At 38.7% G+C, this 22,520-nt stretch overlaps 1 protein-coding gene across 1 annotated transcript in view; it reads left to right on the forward strand.

The window, feature by feature from the left end:
- The window catches only part of SYNE1 (spectrin repeat containing nuclear envelope protein 1), a 454,337-nt gene that overhangs the window by 246,915 nt on the left and 184,902 nt on the right, over nucleotides 1-22,520 (forward strand). Inside the window, 13 exon segments of the mRNA XM_035728590.1 lie at nucleotides 1,788-1,941; nucleotides 4,623-4,766; nucleotides 5,553-5,717; nucleotides 8,974-9,291; nucleotides 10,005-10,160; nucleotides 10,316-10,486; nucleotides 11,080-11,406; nucleotides 12,674-12,826; nucleotides 13,112-13,279; nucleotides 15,240-15,416; nucleotides 17,791-17,937; nucleotides 19,511-19,636; nucleotides 21,196-21,372. Of these exon segments, the coding sequence (XP_035584483.1) occupies nucleotides 1,788-1,941; nucleotides 4,623-4,766; nucleotides 5,553-5,717; nucleotides 8,974-9,291; nucleotides 10,005-10,160; nucleotides 10,316-10,486; nucleotides 11,080-11,406; nucleotides 12,674-12,826; nucleotides 13,112-13,279; nucleotides 15,240-15,416; nucleotides 17,791-17,937; nucleotides 19,511-19,636; nucleotides 21,196-21,372 (2,383 nt within the window).

Consider the following 22,520-nt stretch of genomic DNA (forward strand, 5'->3'; position numbering starts at 1 on the left):
AAAGCCAACTCCTGCCAAGCCATTACCAAAAGATCTTTATAACAGCATGGTAACAGACTGTTCCTGGAGTTTTCTTCCCTTCTTTCTTTTCCTTTCCTTTCCTCTCCTCTCCTCTCCTCTCTTTCTATCCTCTGCTCCTCTCCTTCTTTCCTTCCTTCTGGAATAGCGGCACTGGACATAAAACTTAGAATCAATAAGCAGGTCACCCGAGACCCCGGGGGAGGCTTGAGGGCAAAACTGGGAGAGATCCACTGTGTGAGGCTTTTTAAGCCAAGACCCTCTGGAGGAAGAGAATCAACACTTAACTCCACCAAGTTGAGCAGGACATCCAGGGGAGAGCAAAAAGGAATTAATAAAAGAAGGAAGGAAGAACCAAGCAAGAACAAGCACAGTAACTAACTTGCAGGAGATTTCTTCCTTCCTTCCTTCCTTCCTTCCCTCCCTCCTTCCTTCCTTCCTTCCTTCCTTCTTTCCTTCCTTCTTTCCTTCCTTCCTTCCTTCCTTCCTTCCTTCCTTCCTTCTTTCCTTCCTCTTCTTTTTTTTAAATTAGAACAAAATAAAATTAAAGGTATAATCTTGCATTTAGGTTGGCCTGCCATACCATGCCTTTGTTTTAATATAATTACATGTTTCTTTTTGTTAGTGTGCATTGCTTAAAAATTCAAAAGATAAATAAAGGTTTCATCACATAAAGATATATTGTTTAAACCAAGTAGTTTACTTGGGAGGTAACCCCAGGAAAACACCAGTAGGGGCTGGGGGAGAGAGATGAGGAAGGAAGGGCAGCTGATCAAGGGAATGTTCTCAAGCAGGTTACCACAGCAGACAGCTGGAACTTAATCTGGCCAGGCAGTGCTGGGAGCCAGCAAAGAACACGTGTCTCAGAGTTACCCACCGAGGACTGGAGAACTAGAATGTTTGTCAACAAACTCCCATGAGTCAGGAGGGCAGTGGAGGGCTGCTCCCAGGGAGGGCAGCAATCCCTGGCACTTCTCGCCTACATTGCGCTCAAGCTGAGCGGGCACCAGGGACCAGAGAATGCCCTCAGGCCAGGAGGCATGGGGCTGGCAGTTGGCAGGGTGCTGCAGTGGAATGGTTGGAGGGTGAATAAGGGTGGAGCACAGAGTCTCTGCTGCAAAACAGCCCAAAGTATGGTAGTGAAATTAGGCACACATGATTAATGGAGTCAAAACATAACATTCATATTGAGAGAAGGAATGCTTAATTTATCTGGAAGAGAAGTAGAGAGTTAGACCAGTTCAGAAAACATTACCCTATTTTTCCGTTGTGATTTTCAAATCTCCTGCAAGTTAGTTACTGTGCTTGTTCTTGCGTGGTTCTTCCTTCCTTCTTTTATTAATTCCTTTTTGCTCTCCTCTGGATGTCCTGCTCAACTTGGTGGAGTTAAGTGTTGATTCTCTTCCTCCAGAGGGTCTTGGCTTAAAAAGCCTCACACAGTGGATCTCTCCCAGTTTCGCCCTCAAGCCTCCCCCCGGGGTCTCGGGTGACCTGCTTAATTGATTCTAAGTTTTATGTCCAGTCCCGCTATTCCGCCTGTCATCCTGGACTTCACCATCCCTTGCTCCCCGGGGTTATGCTTGCCAGGGACCCAGGCTCAGATTTGATGAGCCCTGGCCATCCTGGCCCACCCCCCACCCGGCCCCTGTCCGATCTGTGGGCTCCCTGCTGGCGGAGTGGACAGAGCAGACGCATAAGAGAGACTGGACAGATTGGACTTATATGGCCTCTCCGTGATGTAGATTATTGCCCTTTCTCATACCTTTCAGTCAACTCGAAGGAGCTCTTTCTAAGTGGACGAGTTATCAGGATGATGTTCGACAGTTTTCCAGTTGGATGGACAGCGTGGAAGGCAGCCTAAATGAATCTGAAAGGCCGTACGCAGAACTGCGGGAGAAAACAACAGCCCTGGGAAAAGCCAAGGTGGGAGCTGGATGTCAGATTCCGTTCGTCCTCTGGCAGGCTTCTTCAGAACGCCTAAGTTAGTGAAAATATGACTACCTGTGCGCCAGGGCCGTACACATAGGTAGACTGTATTTTGGGCTTTTACTGTAATTTCTAGTGGCTCCTTAAACCAGACTTTTGTTTGTGACGATTTTATTAGTGAGTGAAAATCTCCTTTTCCAGGAAAACTTCATAGATGTTCTATGATACATGTTCTATGATACATTTAAAATTTGGCAACTTGAAATATCTTTTATTATCTTTAGCCTACTCCTCATTAGGAGGTAAAAATGCTTTCTTTTTATCACATCTTTTGTACTTTATTGTACATTTTCATGCTTATATTAGTATAGTGCTACATATGTGTTTTTAAATAAGTTGATAGATAGATGATAGATATTGAGGATATGTTCTTGAATCCTTTTGTTCATAGTAGTAATCAAACATACAATTTTGGAGACCTTTGATTTATATCCTTACTCCTGGGGGCATATTTACTGGATGACCTGTTCTACTTCAACCTTACCACATCCTAAGCAGTACTTATTACTTCTACCCCCAATTCCTTCAAATTCTGATACTCCAATCTCAGTCCATTTGTGTCACCCCATGCTGAATATCCTAAATTAGGAACTTCATTATCTCCAGTTCCTTCTTTCTCATTCCCCACTTCGAATTAGGCATTAGGTCCAGCTGATTTTATCTCAGAAATGCCTCCTGACCATAATCCATCCTTCTTTTCCTAATTTGCAACAGACTCCTACCTGTTCATTTTGTCTCTTGTCTCCATCTACTGTTATCTTCATATAAAGGTGACTGTCTCACTTTCCTGCTTCAGGGCCTCATTGTCCCCTTGTCTGTGGTATCCAACCCGTCTTCCTCATCTAGTTTGTAAGAATTTTCACAGTCTCCTTTGTCACCCTCATTTCCTTCACTCTCCCATTGTCCTTCCACCCATGCTTCAGCCTTACTGGATTTCTCACTACTTCCTGAAAATGCCGCTTCAGACGGAACAGAGATTTCCTGCCTCTACAGTAATGATCTAACTCTGCCTCTGCAGCCAGAAACCTTGCACTCACCTTTCTGAATTGACAGAAGTCTTTTTGTTACGATACCACCACTACCCTAAGCTTACTTAGTTCTTCTGTTCTCTGTTGTTCATATCTCTTTATCGATTACGTAGAGTATATGCTCACATCTCTCTCTCCCTTAGTAGATAAAGGTACTTAATTTTTTTTTTTAATATCCCACCATTTAGCTCTCTGTCTGACACAGAGCAAATGCTGAATAAAAGTTATTTGAATTACTAAATTGCCTTATGGGACCTATGCCAAGTTACTTAACATTTTAGGGTCTCATTTATGCATCTGAAAATTAATATAATCATAATTATCTACCTGGTAATATTTGATAATGATTTATTGCCTAATTAATTAAATTATTCATCTATTCAATAAATACTAAGATCTTGCTACGTGCAGGCATTGTGCTCAATTCTAGGTAAATAAAACAGAGAAGAGCTGTATTCTGGTGGAGACACAAATACTTTTCTGAGTGCCTGAATAAATAAATAATTATAACTGGGGATAAGTGCAATCAAGAAAGAAGGCTGTGAAAGAGTAATGTGCACAGAGCTATTGCAGACTGCTTGGGGTTGAGGGAGGGAAAGAAAAGTCCTCTCTGAAACAGCAGACTTGTAGACCATGCCAAAAGGAATGTTGTGCAGAGAAATTAGTCTGGGGAGGAGGTGAGAAAAGAGCAGTCCAAATGGAATAATCAGCATGTCCTCAGGCCCTGAGGAGGGAGAGAGTCTGGCTCAAGAAGGGAACTAAGAGAAAGGCCACGTGTTGCTGGAATAGAGAATAAACAGGTGAGCTGGCAGAGGAGCAGGACCCTGGCCACGCATCGCCATGTGGCCTAGCCTGAGGATTTCCCCTCGATCCTGACAGCCCAGGGAAGACAGCCGATGCTTTGAGCCGTGGAGTGACAGGATTCCATTTACAGTTTTAAAATCTTTTCTCACTCAGGCTGCTGTGTGGAGTGGGGAAAAGGAACAGAGCAAGAATTGGTGGCAGGGGATCTGCCTGGCAGGATATAGCGGAAGTCCAGTAAGAGACAGTAGCAGCATGGGCTAGGGAGTTTGCAGCACGCATGAGGACAAGTGTCAGGACGCAGGATTTCATTGTGGCTGGAATGACAGAGAGCAGGGAGAAAGGGTGACTTCCAGTGTCCTAAGATGGCCATCTGGGTGGCACGTGGTGGCATTTACTCCTTGAAAAAAGACTGAAGGAGAAGGGGATTTGGGGTTTGGTGGGGGCTGGGGAGGAATGGGAGTGGAGTAGAGATTGGGAGCCCATTTTTGGACAAATTAAGTTTGCAATATCAAAGTTATTTTGAATCGGAATCTCAGACAAAGTTCTGAGCCAGCTATCAAACACACACACACACACACACACACACACACACACACACACACACACACACACATATGGATAGATAGAGAGATAGATAGATAGATGGGTCTATTGATCAACTTATCTATAGACAGATAATCTAAGGTCACTTGTCAACTACACAGTTAAAATATGTTAATTTTAGCAGTATTACTGATAAGATGGTATACGTGGTAACTCCTTTATTTTCTTTTAAATGTTCTCTAGTTACTAAGTGAAGAAGTGCTGAGTTACAGCAGTTTGCTGGAGACCATTGAACTCAAAGGGGCTGGCATGACAGAACACTATGTCACCCAGTTAGAATTCCAGGATCTTCAGGAACGATACAGAGCAATCAAAGAGAGGGCCAAGGTATGGCTAACCATGTTCCCTGAAGACTCACTGAAATAGGAGGGGCTAAACCCATGCTTATTTAGACTCATTTGTTTGCAGGAATGATGATTTGTGAAAGCACAGAAGAACAAATGAATTTTAATACTTTAAACAGTGGCAAACCCAAACAAAAACCTTCAAATACTGTTAGTACATGAAAGTTACTGAAGGAAAATAATTCTGCATAAAAATTCCCAGAAATAAACCAATTTAAGAAAAAAAATTGGACAACTTCATAAAGAAAGTTCATAAATGTTTTAATATGTCTGGTAATGAGAGTTTTCTAAAGCAGAAAATAATCACAAATAATATTTATCATTCTTCATTTAGGCCTCACAAAGAAACTAAAAATAACTTTCAAGCATGTCCTACTTTATTAGACAAAGTACATGGAAAATTAAATCCACAGTGAGTGCCAGTCCTCACTTACAGCACAATATAAGAATTTCAGTTTTCTTCATTAGCAAAAGTGTGTTCTTATGACAAGTAAAGTTAATTCATATTTTGGCATATCCATGTTACATTTCATAAGGAATTCAGAGATCAGGTAGTTAATTCAACAAAATAATCTTCAAGGCCTCTTTTCATCCTGATATTATGTTTTTATATTTTTTACCTAAATCTTAAAGCTTTATTCTTCTAGGAAATCATACTCCAGTGATTTAATAATCATGTTTTCCTAAAATTCCAAAAGTAAGTTCTTATATACATCAACACTGTGTAGTAATGTTTTCCTGTCTTAATCATCTTAAATGCTGATAATAGGAAGCAGTAACCAAGTCTGAAAAACTAGTTCGCCTGCACCAAGAGTATCAGAGAGACCTAAAGGCATTTGAAGTTTGGCTGGGGCAAGAACAAGAAAAGCTTGACCAACATTCAGTTCTTGAAGGTGATGCTCACACTCATGAGACAACATTGCGGGATCTTCAGGTAAAGTCTACTTCATCTTAAAGGAATTTTCATTCTGAACATGCAATTATAATTTTAAGCAATGGGAAGTTAATGTGATCTTGAATCATATGAAGAGCTTATAGTTATTAAAGGAGATCCTGATTCACAGCGTTCTGGCATCTCAGTTGTGCATGCTAGTTGAGATCTTTGGTGGGCAATTTAGATAGAGCAGGACTGGAACTTCAGGAATTTGTTCAGCTACTAAGGTGGCCTCTGACAGCAATGGCTAATGGTCTCATTTATAGGTTTGACTGGCCCACCTGCCTGTTTTTCCCTAAAGGATGAATTGGAAGTGGAACTTAGCAGCAGGAATCAATAGAACATGACATTCCTCAAAGTCAAACTGATGACACCATCTAATTTCAACCAAAAGCTCCCACACTGCTGAGGAAGGAATTAGAGGGACTAGAAAAAGTGCCGGCGCGCAGGGCAAGATGACAGACCTAGTGGGTAGTGGTCCTAAGCCGTTCACTCATTTACTTATTCAGCATTTATGGAAAACCTCATGTTGTTCAGACACTTGTCTAGCTACTGCACATAAAGATAATTAAAATATTATTTCTGCCTTCAAGGAACTTGCCATTTAGTAAGAAATGCAGATCTCTAGGCAGATCATTTTGAATAATGTGATAAGGAATACACTAGTTGGACAGATCTTATGGGAACATCAAAGAGAGCCCCTCAATCTTACCTAGAGAGATAGGGAGGGGTTAGGAGGTGTCCTTAGAAGAGACCACCAGGCACACACAGAAGAGAACGGAGAAAGGCCAATGAGACAACTCCACGTCACCAGCTGTGCATTGGAAGCTACTGACAGAGTATCAGCCCTGATTAGGATTGGTTTGAGATTGGGCAGGATGTACCTAGAGCTTGCACAAAGCAGAAAAAACAAGGACTGGAATGGTTGTAACCAGCATATAAAATTTCTGGCTGTTTCAGAAATGTGTGTATTGGGGAATGTATAATGGCAGGAGTACAAGTTTGGGATGAGGAAGTTTGGACTCTAATGCTTGATGGGACCTGACACTGGAAGACTTTGGGCAAGAGAGAACCTCTGTCATTCAGTTTCCTACACAGAGTTGTCATGAGGAAGGATTAAATGAGATGGGAGAAAAATCTAACTTAAATGATGCTCCATTCATGAAATATATATGAAGTAGAAATTAAAAGGGTCCCAATTCATTAGCTTATGTAAGGATCTAATCCATTCTATTTCAAAATAATAGGTACTCTAGTCTGCCACATGCAGCAGTTGTAATTTATTTTACTAGAGTTGGCTTTGTTTTTGCTAAATAACCCCTCTCAGCACTTCACTTCAAACTCTTGGCAAGCAGATACCAGTTCTCTTGCCTTCTGTGTGGGAGCCGGGCCAAAAAGTTACTTGTCGCCAGCAGATGTTTCTCTTGTTCTGGTCAGAAGAAAATGTTTCCCTTCAGTCAGTAGCAGCCCAAACTGATACCCACCTCTCATTTCGCCATGCCTTAGTTCTTACATTGTCTTATTTTGAGTCACCACAAATCTTAAAAAGGAAGGAAGATGCTCGTGGTGGAAAAGGTGGTAGGGAATTGTGATATTGCAACTGCCCAGCAGAGCTTCTTTGGCCTCCTAAGGTCCTATAGTACGCATAGTGGTATGGGGATCGGCCAGCTGTGTGGAGTATGTTCACAAATTATTTTGTGTAAACTGAAGGCCTAATCTGGGTCATAGAACATATAGATTTTAAAAATATTGAGCCATATTTTTCCTTCAGAATAAATAGTTGAACCATGTGATATATAAGAATTTACCTAATACAGTGATGACTCATATAATAGAGAAAACTGTTATAAAATATGGAAAGAGTGATAATTGGGAAAATTAATAAATCAGAGCGAGGACCAGTAAGCTACAGCCTATGGCCACAATGCCTAGATTTTCAATAAAGTTTCATTGAATCACAGCCATACCCATTCACTTATATATCATCTCTGGGTACTTCTGTGCTGCAATGACAGAGTTAAATAGTTGCAGCAGAGATTGTATGGCCCTCAAAGCCTAAAATGTTTACTGTTGTGTTTTTTATAAAAAAAGTTTGCCAACCCTGAATTAAGAGAAAATATTGTATTAATATTGTACTTAACTTTAAAAAGACTAAGAATTTTGGAATAAAATTTCTGTTTGTGGACATTTTGATTCATATTTTACCATATATCTTGTTCTTTCCCATTTACAAAACATTCACATTACAGCATTCTTGGAGTGACATCATAGCTGAGGAAAAACGTATCCATTAGTTTGAACCATAAGAGATCGCTATTTTTGTAGATTAAAGAAATTGTCAGATATCAGCAATTTCAAATGGCTTGAAGTGATATTGAAGATTTTTTAAAAATGATACCATATTTTAACTAAATATGTCAGTATTTTTAACATTCTTGGTGAGACTTGACTTGGTTCCTTTCAACTTTAGGTGATCAGATCAAGTAACACTGTGGATTCTTTAAACATTGGAAAAACAAGTATATAATATTGTTTTGCCAACATCCTTAAGGATGTAACAGTTTTCCTTTTTATAAAAATAGTTTCTGTTCTTCAAGACTTGATTCATATCACATTCACAGGGTAAATCTTTGGGACTTATGCTTTGGTGGAAGAAAAGGTATTTGCACCTGGGAGCCCTAGTGGGCAGGTGTGATGATCAGCCTCCCAGATTTGTATGCCCTGTGCTCTCCAGGGCCAATTTTTCTTGACCATCACATCCCCTAGAACAGCTTTGGCAAAGGATCCCTCTTAGCAAAAACAAGGGTCCATGGTTCCTTTCTGAGCCTCAGGTATAGGACTGATGCCATTCAATGTCAAAACAAGAAGCCTAGGACTCTCTGAGTAGTTTGAGTCATGACAAGCCTAGGTTATTCTTTAAAAAAAAACAAAACCCTTTATTCACAAGTGTTTTTGCCTGTAAGCTGACAAGTCAAATTTCAGAAACTGTTTCTAAGATGGGGTATATGTGTGTGTACGTTTGTGTATGTGTGCATTATGATTATTTTACTGGAAATATTTATGAGTCTTTCCCCTGACTCAGGAAAACAATGTTCAGGGTTAGATACCTGTTTTTTTGTGTAAGACAGAATAAAATAATTGTTTTCTAATGTGAAGTTCAAGCTGGCACAGTTGACTTAGGTGAGATATGATAACTTGCGCAGGTGTAAAATATGAATGAGGTGTGACAGCCATACCTTTCCCTTCTCCCCTGCAGGAGCTACAGGTGCACTGCGCAGAGGGGCAGGCCCTGTTGAATTCGGTGCTACACACCAGAGAGGAAGTGATACCATCGGGCATCCCCCAGACCGAGGACCGGGCTTTAGAGTCCCTCCGGCAGGACTGGCAGGCTTACCAGCAGAGATTATCTGAGACCAGAACTCAGTTCAATAATGTAGTCAACAAACTGAGACTCATGGAACAAAAGTATCAGCAAGTAGATGAGTGGCTCAAAACACTGGAGAACAAAGTGAGTGTCAAAACAGGACGTCAGTCTAGCCGGGCAACCAAGCAGATACAATTACATCAGATGAAGGTACAACTCCTGTAAATTCTTCATCTTTGTTAAAGCAGCAGTGACCTCGCATAGTTTGTTTCATTAAAATATTTAGTAACTTTTCGTCCAAGATTTAAATTTTGCAAAATCTCTTTCTGTTTGCAACAAAGAATTACTACGTAGAATATTCTTTGACAGCAATTATTGAATAGAATCTTACATTAGTCTTTAATAAGGTATAATTTAATGAAATATTTTATATTTTCTTCCCATACCCTATTACCTTGTTTTGTAAAGATACATGAATGATAGTATTGAAATCACTTAAGTTTATGGTTCTGATATGAAATTGCTCTAATGTAGTGCATTGAAATAATACCTGATAATTAGTTTTATCTAACTTTTATGCAAATTTAGTAGGCATGATCAAAATAACGCTTTTCCTTTGGAATTTCTTTTTTTTAAGATTTTATTTATTTATTTGAGAGAGAAAGAGAGAGAAAGCAGTGTAATATATACAGTAGTGTAATATATACAGAAAAGTACCCAAATAAGAAGTGCCCAGTTTTTAGCATGTTGTAATACAATTTTTCATGAAGGTTATATATGGTATATTTTCAAAATTATATCTCTGAATAAGTATATTCTGAACATACACTAAAATAATTTCCTATTAAGAAGATATTATATATTTGTCTAATGCAATAATGCCTAAGATTGATCCTGTTTCTGTCACGTTTATGTCATTTCAGAAGTGGCATGAAGAGGTAACCGCATACAAAGATGAAGTTGAGGAAGTGGGAGCCAGAGTGCAGGAGATGCTGGATGAGAACCATGTGAGCAGCCGAATGGGCTGCCAGGCCACCCAGCTGACTTCCAGATACCAGGCCCTTCTTCTCCAAGTGCTGGTGAGTGGGCCACCAGCTGCTCGCTTCAGGCCAGCAAATTTCACAAGCGAAAATGTTCTCCCTTGCATTAACTTCTGGTGAAGACACACATTTAGCAAGAAAGGCATTGCTATAGGTCTGTAATTTACTGTCCAATTCTGTTTTTCCTTTTAAAGGAACAAATAAAATTCCTGGAGGAAGAGATCCAGAGTTTGGAGGAATCAGAATTATCCCTAAGTTCCTATTCTGATTGGTACAACTCTACTCATAAAAACTTCAAGAATGTGGCCACCAAAATTGACAGGGTAGATAAAGTGATGATGGGGAAAAAAATGAAGATGTTGGAGGTAGGTGTGCAAACATTGGACTTGTCTCCCAGCCTTTGTCATTCCACACTGCTGCTCCATTCCCTATGCAGGCATTGGGAGCAAGAGTGTTCTTCCCTGCCCCGGGATGAGTGATGGTCCATGGCTCACGCTTCACTCCAAATATTGAGTTATAATCTCTGTAAGGCTAAAAGCTGACTTTCAGTTATTTGTGATGTCATGTCATCTGAATGACTTAGACTTGATTGCTTGTGTCTGAATTCCAGTTTGACACTTAAATATTAAGAGAAAAAAATTATCTCTAATTCACGGGACCACATATTAACAAAAGAGTTTTTACTCAGATCTTTAGGAGTCCTACTAAGGATGAGAAGAACATCACGTTCTTATTTTAAGTCTCTGATTTGGAAATGTTATAGTGATCAGGACTTGTTAAAACCTGTATTAAGTAAAAAAAAAAAAAAGAAGATTCTGATTCCTGGCAGATCACCTCTTCATAAAACTTCAAAAACGTATCTTAAGGGGAAACTTGAGAATGGCGACTTGAAAGCCTTTTCTTTAAAAGGAGAGAAATACTAACTCTATATTTGCTTCCTGCTCACTCTCTTCCTCAGAGTTTGCTAAAAGACATGGAGAAAGGCCATAGTTTGCTGAAATCAGCCCGGGAGAAAGGAGAGAGGGCTCTCAAATACTTGGAGGACAGCGAGGCAGAGACATTAAGGAAAGAGATCCAGGAGCACGTGGAGCAGTTGAAGGAACTGACCAGTATTGTCCGAAAAGAGCACATGACTCTGGAGAAAGGCCTTCTTCTAGCAAAGGAGTTCTCGGATAAATACAAAGCACTAACTCAGTGGATATCAGAATATCAAGAAATCCTACACACTCCTGAAGAACCCAAAATGGAATTATATGAGAAAAAAGCTCAATTATCTAAATATAAGGTAGTGTGTTGTTACTCACTGACAAATGAGTGGGAAGGTCCTGCACACAGGGACCAAATGGGAGGAATGTGATTCCTGGTGTGTGTCACCCTTAATGGGTGCTAGAAAATATCCTTAACATGTCCGTTCCACTGTGAGTGATATAGATTTATCTAGTTATGCTACATCAGACTTATTTTTCCATTCAGGAATCATATTTGCCTGATATTCAAAGATTGTATCAATAAATGGAGATCTATTCTGACAGTCTGATTCAGGTACAGGGCTACTCCGGATAAGTCTTCCTGGCATCAGGATCTCACACCTATACATTTTATCTCTTTCATACGGACTTTCCTTCATTTTTTTTGTACCCAATGCCTATAAGCTGATCTATGGTAAATTGAAAATGAGATAGCGTATTTGTAAGAAAATAAATTCTAATTAACCAACTGTGGCTAAACATCTTAGAAATTAATTTTTGAAAGAATAAATGGTGATACGGACATGGCTATATATGATATGTAGAGAGAGATATTTCACCTGCTTAAATCTATGAAAGAATTTGTTGAGGCTTACATATGGAATAATTTGTCTTCTAAATTTGACCCAAGTTTAGCAATATTTTTTTAAGAATTACAGTGTGATGGCTTACCTTGGAACTTTTCCTGTTGGAAGCTTTTTCCTCCTCTAGCCAATAGTCTATTCCTTTCCTTGTTTTTGTTTGTTTGTTTGTTTGCCAAGGGTAACAGTATGTCTTTGAAGGTGCCACATAAGACCACAACTGCTTTTCCCTTTTTTCTCTCCCCACTGCGTTCTTAATATATTTAAATAGCACTTTTAGCCTGTCACAGCAATGTTGCAGCTGGAATCTGTCTCTCTAACTTCACATCCAGTTCAAGCTGCAGTTAACTTCATGAACTCAAAATCAAATGATAACATCTCACTCCCTTTTGTGTTGAGTTTTCTTTTATCCTCCAGTGGAAGAAATGAGGTGCAAGCCAGAAATATGAACTAGGTTAAATTTAGCCAAAGGTAATTCTTTTCCATACATCCTTCTCCACATGTGAGGGGCTATTTGATGTGTTACTCTTACTCTATATTTTAAAACTTTATAAGCCATAAAAATTATTCTTTAATGTTTTACATTTATCGATTTATAAAATATGCATCAGAGCTTTATTTGAGGTAGATCGTCGTCTCACACGTGGCACAGACATCTGTATATATTCACCGTGATCGTGTAAGTTAGCTGGCTCTTTTTTTTTTTTCCTCTTTGTATTTCAAGTCACTTCAACAAATGGTGCTGTCCCATGAGCCCTCGGTAAGATCAGTGAGAGAGAAAGGTGAGGCTCTCCTGGAGGTCGTGCAGGACGTCACTTTAAAGGATGAAATAGATAAACTTCAAAGTGATTACAAGGACCTCTGTGGTGCAGGAAAGGTAAGGAGAGACCAGAAATTCAATAAAAATGTGCTTATTTGCCAGAAAACGGTCTTGCCTTTTTTTTTTTTAATCTGCCAGGGCTGGTGTAAATCAGTCTTTTTCCTTTTATTTAGATGGTCATTTTAAACGGTATGATGATTATGCTTTTTCTGTTCCTAGTAATTTTTTGAAATAGGTAACTGTACCTACCCTATGAGTTGCATGGGGTTTTTAAAAATATAAAGCAGTTCTGAGTATATTTGTGGCTTGAAATTCATCTCTAATGGGCACTTGGCTTCACAGGAACATGTCTGCAGCCTCGAGGCAAAAGTCAAAGATCACGAAGATTATAACAGTGACCTCCAAAAAGTAGAAAAGTGGCTGCTGCAGATGTCAGGCAGATTGGTGGTGCCTGACCTCATGGAGACAAGCAGTCTCGAGACAATTACCCAGCAACTGGCCCACCACAAGGTACGCCTCATCGCTAAAGAGCTGAAGAATGCAGCGTGGCTTTAGCAGCTATGCCGTGTGTGTGTGTGTGTGTGTGTGTGTGTGTGTGTGTGTGTGTGTGTGTGTGTGTGTGTGTGTGTGTGTGTGTGTGTGTGTGTGTGTGTGTGTGTGTGTGAGAGAGAGAGAGAGAGAGAGAGAGAGAGAGAGAGAGAGCGCGCCCATCTCTGGATCATAATGACCATACTTAAGGAATCAGGTCTGAGTCTCAAGAACATCTGAAAGCTGAGAACAGTTGAATGTCCCTATTTCTGTGAAGCAACAACAGTTCAATCCTGGCTTTCAACTTCTGAACACATTGTGGCATTTTTCCCAGCTAATAGTTTTTTTTTTTCCTACAGAATTTAATATTTATAAAGTAATTTATCAGAGAAAGAGATTGTCTTTATTTTAGAAGAGTGTAGCCAAAGATAGAGTACAGGAATAGTAATCAGAAAGGCTGGATTCTAGCCAGACTCTGTCATTCCCAGCTCAGGGAACTTAACCTCTCTGAGTCTCCTCCTTTCGCTGTTCTGTAAGAATGATACCACCCCCATCACACAGCTGTTGTGGTCATCACAAGCGATGATGTACATGAAAGCATTTTGTAAGCCACAAAGTATGATACTGATACACAGTGTTCTTATATTTATTAATATATATTTGTAGTAATTATATGTGCCAGATGACAGATGTCATATGGTCACAATTTTATGGAGCAATTTTGGTGACCTTAATGGGAAACTAAATTGTAGTCATGATGTGGTGACTATCTAGTGTGTCTTAGGAAAGCCGGTTAACCTCTCTAGGCTTTAGGATTCCTTATAATGTAGGAGGAAATTTTATTTAGCAAATACGAATAAAAATAGAAATATAATATATTCTGTTAGGCACTGAGGAAATACCCTCAGTCACCTCATGATGTAGTGGTTCTATAACAGCTCAAAGACAAATGGTTCTTTTCAATATGGTGGATATATGATAACAATTAACCCAGCACCACCACAAAAAAGTGGTGGACTCTGGGCTGCTGAGGGACCACTAGAGTTTCTCTTAAATGTATTGATGTATCCACCCAGGAAACCTTGTGCTGGAATGTGCCACTTGTCATTAGTATTTTATAGCATTAAGGAAATTAAAGCCTGATTTGAAAAAGTTGATTCCCTGCCCTAAGTGGTCTATGGAGAGTGCTCACTAGAGAACACATGTGGGGTAGTGGTGTGACAAGCTGGAGTCAGACAGCCCCAGGTCCAGAGGCTGGGACTCTGCCATTTACCAGCTGTATGACCTTGAGCACATTATATAACCTCCCTGTCCTTCAGTCTCCTTATCTGTAAAGTGAGGATAATAATATACATTTATCAGGATATATATATAGTTCCTGGACTATACCAGGTGCTTAATAAATGGTGCATGGTAAATATTATTTTTATTAGTATAAATACTATTCAATATAAGTTAGATGTGATATAAACAAATTACTAATTAGATATTAAATTATTATATCAACCAGATATTGTATTATTAGATAGATATTATTAAATTGGATTAAATAGTAATTAGATTATTTTAGGTATAAATTATACCAGAATTATAATTTATAGAGCTGAAAAATGTGTGAACATCTTTTTTGCTGATAATAATGCCATGGAACATATATCTCTAACTATAACTGAGATCAGCCATAAATTCACTCTAGTCTTAGTGGTTACTGCATCATCCTTATATATCTTATTCCATTAAACTCATTAACCCTTCCCATTCAAGTATCCCTGAAAACATACATTTTTTGTTTGTTTGTTAATATGGTAACTAAGACAAATTGCAAAACTCGTTCAAAAACATCATTAAATAGTGAAATTATTGATTTTAAACTTTGATAAATTGGTCATTTAAAAACTGAAAATGGAATTATGAGAACTCTGTATTTCTTTCACTTTTGCAGGCAATGATGGAAGAAATTGCTGGTTTTGAAGACCGCTTGAACAATCTTAAAATTAAAGGTGACAATTTGATCAGCCAGTGTGCAGACCACCTTCAAGCAAAACTAAAACAAAATGTGCACGCTCATCTGCAGGGCACAAAAGATAGTTACTCAGCTATCTGCAGTACAGCTCAGAGGGTGAGTACACCTGGAACATTCTAGAATGATGATGAACTAAGGAGAAATCTAGAGGTTTTAAAAAAATAGCTTTGATCTTCAGCTTCTAGGTTAGTTTTGTTGTATGTCCAGACAGGAAATAAGAGGATAGGTTTCATAGGCTCCGTGTGGACACAGAACTATCATACATTTGATTGATATGATCAAGTGGTGAGTTTCACACACTCAGTTTTACCCAACCCCTTTATTTCATAGATTGATTATGAAAATTTTTAAAAATTTCGTTTTGCTTTTATTTGCACACTATCAATGCTTCTAATTGGCCATTTATTCTCCAGCACCAAAGTAGGCTTATTCTGTAACTTTCACAATAATGATTTTCTGTCTAACTCTATGCTGCCTAGGTTCTACTCCAATTCAGTATTTTTATGAGTTCATATAGAAATCGGATGGAGTTAGTACCAAATTTTAGTTATAACTTAATGGGTGTACTTCCATTAAAATGGAATTCTTAATGTTATAGAAATAAGTCTAAGATGAGTACAAATCACTCTTCTAACAAAAATTAGGTAAAATAAGTGAATTGTTTTTTATTATTTTGGAATTCTTAAGTGGCTTTGCAAAAAGTCCATGTATTTTTGTCTGGGCTAGCCAGTAAGAACTGGAGATGTACATGTGACATAGGAAGAATGCTCTGTCTTCATCATGATTGGAAAAAAAAAATGCTGGGTGATATTAGTTGACTTCCCAGACTTGAAAAATTCACCTTCAAAAAGTTAAGAAAAAGGAACAGGGGAGGGGGGATGGGGGATGGGGTAGCTGGGTAATGGGCATTAAGGAGGGCACATGGAATGAGCACTGGGTGTTACATAATACTGATGAATCACTGACCTCTACCTCTGAAACCAATAATATACTATAATTAATTGAATTTAAATTTTAAAAAAAGGAAAAAAAGTTAAGAAGAAAGAGGGACAAAGTAAATCTAATAGATAATTGCAGATGAGGACACCGAGGGGAAAAGGGAGTGAAGCAAAATAAAACAGCATGGAGCTTTCTGGTGAGCTGCTTAGTGCCCTTCTCCAACAGAGATTATTTTGAACACTGACTGTAGCAAGCACACATTAAGGATTTCACAAATTGAAAAAAAAATTTGGTAAATGTTCAAAAGACAAACACATAGCTTAAAAATAAATTTTTAAAAAGCAAATGAAACTCTAAGAACATAATCAGAACCTCATAATAGAAGTGTGTAAAAATGATAAAGAGAACAAAACACCTTTTTTCTTTTTAGTTCTGCTAGAATAAGAATAAATAAGAGACAGTGCCAATATCAGATGAAGATGATGAGTTTAATAGATGACAGAGAAAAGCAGAATTCAGTTATTGTTTCACTTGTCTTAATAAAAAGCCGGACTAACTTAATTTCCTTCTTTTTTCTTTCTTCTTTTTTTAAATAGAATAGTTTGCTCAGAAAAACATTATAGGTATATTTCACCTTGATTTCAGGGAGACACATATAGGTTCTCGATATGTCTATGGATAAAATGGAAATTGGTTGGCTGGTTGAGGATTAATTAATTGAATCGGCATACTAGAAAATGTTTGCATTATTCTGGATCATTGTTGTCCTGGAACATAGCTCCTAAAATGAAATGAGGGCATCCAACTATCCCTTTCCTTATGTGGTAGTTTAGTTCCAATTTGACCATATTCTTTTTTTTTATTTTTTTAATTTTTTAAAAAATATTTTATTTATTTAATTGACAGAGAGAGACAGAGAAAGAGAGGGAACACAAGCGAGGGGAGTGGGAGAGGGAGAAGCAGGCTTCCCGCCGAGCAGGGAGCCCGATGTGGGGCTCGATCCCAGGACCCTGGGATCATGACCTGAGCCGAAGGCAGTCACTTAACCAACTGAGCCACCCAGGCGCCCTTGACCATATTCTTAAAACAGAAGCATTTCAGTTAGAGAAATATCAGTTACCTTTTCATGATATGGTATTTTATCTTTATGTTTAGTTTCTAGCTTCAACAAAAAGTGCAGTTATTATACCATGGGGGTGGGTGGGGACTGCAAAACCTCTGATTTATGTTTGACAATTTACTTCAAAGATGTCTTGTATTCTAATACATTTCTACAGTTACATTAACCCCGCCTACATTCTCTTCCCCCAGTCAGGGTATTATGTTACAACGTGGGGGTTGAGAAATTATAAATTGAAGATGGCCACTGAGCTTTGCAACATTTTGGAACTTATGCAAACTCCTTAGATATGTATATGGTACCGGGGAGTCCTGCAGGGAAAATTCATGAACTTGTCCATGTGATTTTTATAGAGATCGGCAGAGATTTTTTGAACATTCTCATAACCACAGCATGATTGTTTTGTCTCAGGTGTACCAGAGTTTGGAACATGAACTTCAGAAGCACGTTAGCCGACAGGACACTCTGCAGCAGTGCCAGGCCTGGCTCTGTGCAGTCCAGCCAGATCTAAAGCCAAGCCAGCATCCACCTCTTAGCAGGGCAGAAGCCATGAAGCAGGTAGTAGACTCCTGAAAGTTTATGTTATACTGTGATTGATTCGTTCAGTGAAATTGTATTAAGTACTTATGTGCCAGATTGTGTGCCGGCTCCTGAGTGCATAAAAGTATACATAAGGTCGGAGCTTGACTCTAGTAAAGTTCATGTTCTAGCTAGGAAGATGGACCTGATACTGATGGTCAGCCTGGTAGAATAGAAAGAGCATGGGCACTGTGGCCAAGATATCAACTCTAGTAACTACTCAGCAGGGTGACCATGGGTATGTCACTTAATTTCTCTGAGTCTCGGTGGTTCCATATGTAAAGTGATGATTCTAAGTATACTTACTTCTGAAAGTTATGAAAAAATTCAAACGTTATACCACAATGTACATGATTTGTAAACAGAAAGGAGGGATGGTTTGTGTTCCCCATGGGACATTTGGCAATGTCTGAAGACAGTTTTGTTTGTCATCCCTGGGAGTGGTTGGGGATGCTGTTGGCATCAGCCAGGGAAACTGCTGAGCACCCAGCAATGATCAGGACAGCCCCTCCAGCAAAGATTTACTTGGCTTCAAATGTCAATAGTTCCAAGGTTTAAAAGGCGTAGAGGCATAAACCCATCAAATTCGGATGTACGGTCGACTACCCTGTAAGGTCTTCCATGGTTTGCCCCCTGCCCTACCTCTTTGATCTTTTCTCCTACTGGGTCACTCTGCTCCAGCCTCAGGGCTTTGCACCTGCTGTCCCCTTTATCACCCCATGACATGATTTGCTCCTTCCCTGAATTCAATTCTGTTCCTCAGAGAGGTCTTGGAGGTACATTCTTCCCAAAGTAACAGTGCCTTTCATCATATTCACTTTCCTTTATTCTGCTACATGGTGTTTATCACTACCAAACATTGCATTGCATGTTTGTTTATTTGTTTATATATTATCTGTCTTTCTCATAAGAATGCAAGCTCCATGGAAACAAGGGTTCTGTTTGGGCTACTTCTTTGTACCCAGGATCTAACATAGAGCTTGCACACACTCTGGGTATCTTCACAGAAACACACCTCTCTGTGTTTCTGTGTATGAAGATCCACCTGTATCAGCCTTTCTTCGGGTTATGAAAAGGGAAGAGCACTGTATGAACTTTCTGCAGAGAAAAAGAGCCCAGCCATCTGCATTTTTACCAAACTCTACTGAAGTCTACAAATGCACAGTGACCTTTTCCTTTCTGTCTCCAGAATATGCAAAAACATGTGACAAAGCAGGCCAGGGTAGGCTACTGATCCTTTCTCTGAAATGGAAAACAAGCTAGAATGAGAGCAGAGAATCTGGAAAGATTGCAGAAGTTTCTTGGGTGTTCCCCTTCCTAGACCATACAGACTAATTACATTGAGAAGCAGCTGCTGGACAAATGGATCCCTGCCAGGAATGCCTTCCTGCAAGTCACCAATCTGTGTCATTTATAACAAGGGTGAAAATATTGAGCATAGCAAGGTTATTTTTGAAATGTCAACAAAATACTACAAATGGTACAAATATTTGCTGTCTAAATATAGCATGTTTCTCTTTCAGTCTGACAAGTTTGGTTTTTTTTTTTTCAGGTCAAACACTTCAGAGCTTTGCAGGAACAGGCAAGGACTTACTTAGATCTCCTCTGCTCCATGTGTGACTTGTCAAACTCTTCAGTGAAAACCACAGCAAAAGACATTCAACAAACAGAGCAAATGGTAAAAAGTTAAAAAAATCACATTGGATTTGTCTGTTTTATTATATCCTCTTGCCTGATGTTAGATGCGAAAGAAAATATCTCCTTGTATTATTCTTCCTGTGATGCTCCTACAGCTATTATAATAAATAGATATTTGAGTTTCAACTAAGTCACAGAAAGTAAGCACACTGGTACTAATGCCACAGAATTGGAACATTTTGTTCCATGGGACTGCCAATCATTAGTGCCTCTTTCCTCTCCTCTTTTCCCCTTAATTACCATTCTCTCCCCCTCTTTTCTGATTTTTCCACTCACATTTTTGTTCTTTTTCTTCCCCCAACTTTTTCTTTAGGTAATACTTAATATAAAAATGGTTCCTGATTCTTGCTTTATATTAGGGATGGCAGAAAATGTGCCATCCGTCAAGACCCTCCTAATCCATGGGCAGTGACTGAGTGTGGTGTTGAGGATTCTGAAGCTGTGTCTGGGCTCCATGGGAAAATGTTGTGAGGAGTTCGCATTACTCACCCACAGCAGAGGGCAACATAGAAGCCAAGTGTTCCCCAGCGCTGCCTTAAATTTTGTCAAGGCAATACATTTAGGTTTAAAAAAAAAAGAAGACTTGGTTTTGATATTTAATTGTTTGAATATTCACAGAACAGTAAAGGGATATAAAGGAAAAAAGTATTGAAGAAGTCAAATAGTTAAATAATAATGTAGATATTAAAATAATGTGGTTTTTGGGTGCCTGGGTGGCTCAGATGGTTAAGCGTCTGCCTTCGGCTCAGGTCATGATCCCAGGGTCCTGGGATCGAGTCCCGCATCAGGTTCCCTGCTCCTTGGGAGCCTGCTTCTCCCTCTGCCTCTCTCTCTCTCTCTCTCTCTCTGTCTCTCTGTCTCTCATGAATAAATAAATAAATCTTTAAAAAAAAAAAATAATGTGGTTTTTTCTTACTTTTATTATCAAAGCAAATCTCTCTTTAAATCCTTATGAAAGATGATGTAATTCATATGTATTTCTAAAGAAGTGATTTATTGAAATAAATTATCTGATTTTGAAAACCAGTGAAGCTGATCTAAAAATATATCCAAAGCATTCATTACTTGGTGTTTTGTAATTATCAACAGATGCACAATAGCGAACAATATAAGTCTTTTCTAGTTAACCCCAAGACCAAATTCATGAGTCAGTCAAGCAGATGTGTCTCCTAAAATGCCCGATATAAAAACCACTAAGGCAGCTCTGACCTAATAAATTGTTAAAACTTCTAGAACTTCACAACTAATTGAAATCACATGGCATAAGTCTTAGACACTTAAAGTCTTTAGAAAATATAAATATAAAAAGAAAATCTGCTTTTCTTCAAGCAAATAAAGAGTTCATTTTGGCTTTATTACAGAGTGTGTGTGTGTGTGTGTGTGTGTGCGTGCGTGTGTGTGATGTTTGCATATACATGCACACATGTACATGTATGTTGGCCTGTGTACATGGACAGCCTAAAGGATTACATGTCTGATTCACTGAACCTAAATGTTTCTGTCTATTGCTGCTAAATTTTGCCTCTGTGTTCTCTTAAGATTGAACAAAGGCTTGCCCAGGCACAGAACTTAACTCAGGGCTGGGGAGAGATCAAGCACATGAAGGCTGAGCTTTGGATTTACCTCCAGGATGCTGATCAGCAACTACAGAATATGAAGAGAAGGCACTCAGAACTGGAGCTCAACATTGCACAGAACATGGTTTCCCAAGTGAAGGTAGGAATTAATGGGTCTCCAGAGGAGATAAAGGAGACTACAACTGGTATGTGGCAGCCAATGTCCTTCAACATTAGTATAGCTACTTAAGGAATGAGATAGAATCAGAACAACCTTCATTTGGTGCCAGGAAAGGACAGATGAGAAAGTAAACATTCAGATATTTTCTTGGAGCTCCAGTTAGCTACTTGGATTGAAGAACATTCACTCTGTAGTTTGTTTCTGAACAAAGCAGTTGTGGTTTAGCCAATAGAGCCAGAAGACGCTGCCACTAAACAAACACAAAGCCTTATTTTTTACTAGCTTTTCATCACAATATTGCTAAAGCTGTAGGACTGTAAATGTATCAATTAATTAAATCCATCTAACCTATAAAGTATGTATTAATATATAATTAATTTTATGGGGTGCCTGGGTGGCTCAGTCATTTGGCGTCTGCCTTCGGCTCAGGTCATAATCCCAGAGTCCTGGAATCGAGCCCCACATCAGACTCCCTGCTCAGCCAGGAGTCTGCTTCTCCCTCTCCCTCTCCCCCTGCTTGTGTTCCCTCTCTAGCTGTCTCTCTGCCTGTGTCAAGTAAATAAATAAAATCTTTAAAATATATATATAATTAATTTTAAATGTAATAAAAATAGAATTTATATTATATATTTATATACAGCTTAAATGTAATAGAAAATTACCTAAAGTGTATTAACTTGATTGGAAGTTGTACCAGATTTTTAACAAAATTTAAGATTTATGTTTGTCATGATTGTGAGCATTTTTTTCTACTGGAATATTGTTTGCATATGCAGAAAGAAGAAAAGAGATAAATTAGATTTTTTTTCTCAAAAGCAATGAACTTTAAAAATTCTTAGAAAACCAGGACTGCACTTTAAGATAAAAATAGTACTTTTTTTTTTCCTTAATGACTATAGTATTGTTTCATATTTATCAGTTTTCTTTATACTTTTCAAAGTAACATAGTAAAGGAAAATACCACAGTTATCCTTTGATTCTTATGTACCTGAAAATTTGTACTCATAAAGAGGTATGGTTTTTAGACTTTCTCTTTGTCCCTCATGACCCACTCATTATACATTCTTCAGATACTTGAAGTGTTTGGAAGTATTATATCTATGTCTCATTCTGTATTTATTGGATGG

Source organism: Zalophus californianus, chromosome 7, assembly GCF_009762305.2.
Source record: "Zalophus californianus isolate mZalCal1 chromosome 7, mZalCal1.pri.v2, whole genome shotgun sequence".
Lineage (NCBI taxonomy): Eukaryota > Metazoa > Chordata > Mammalia > Carnivora > Otariidae > Zalophus > Zalophus californianus.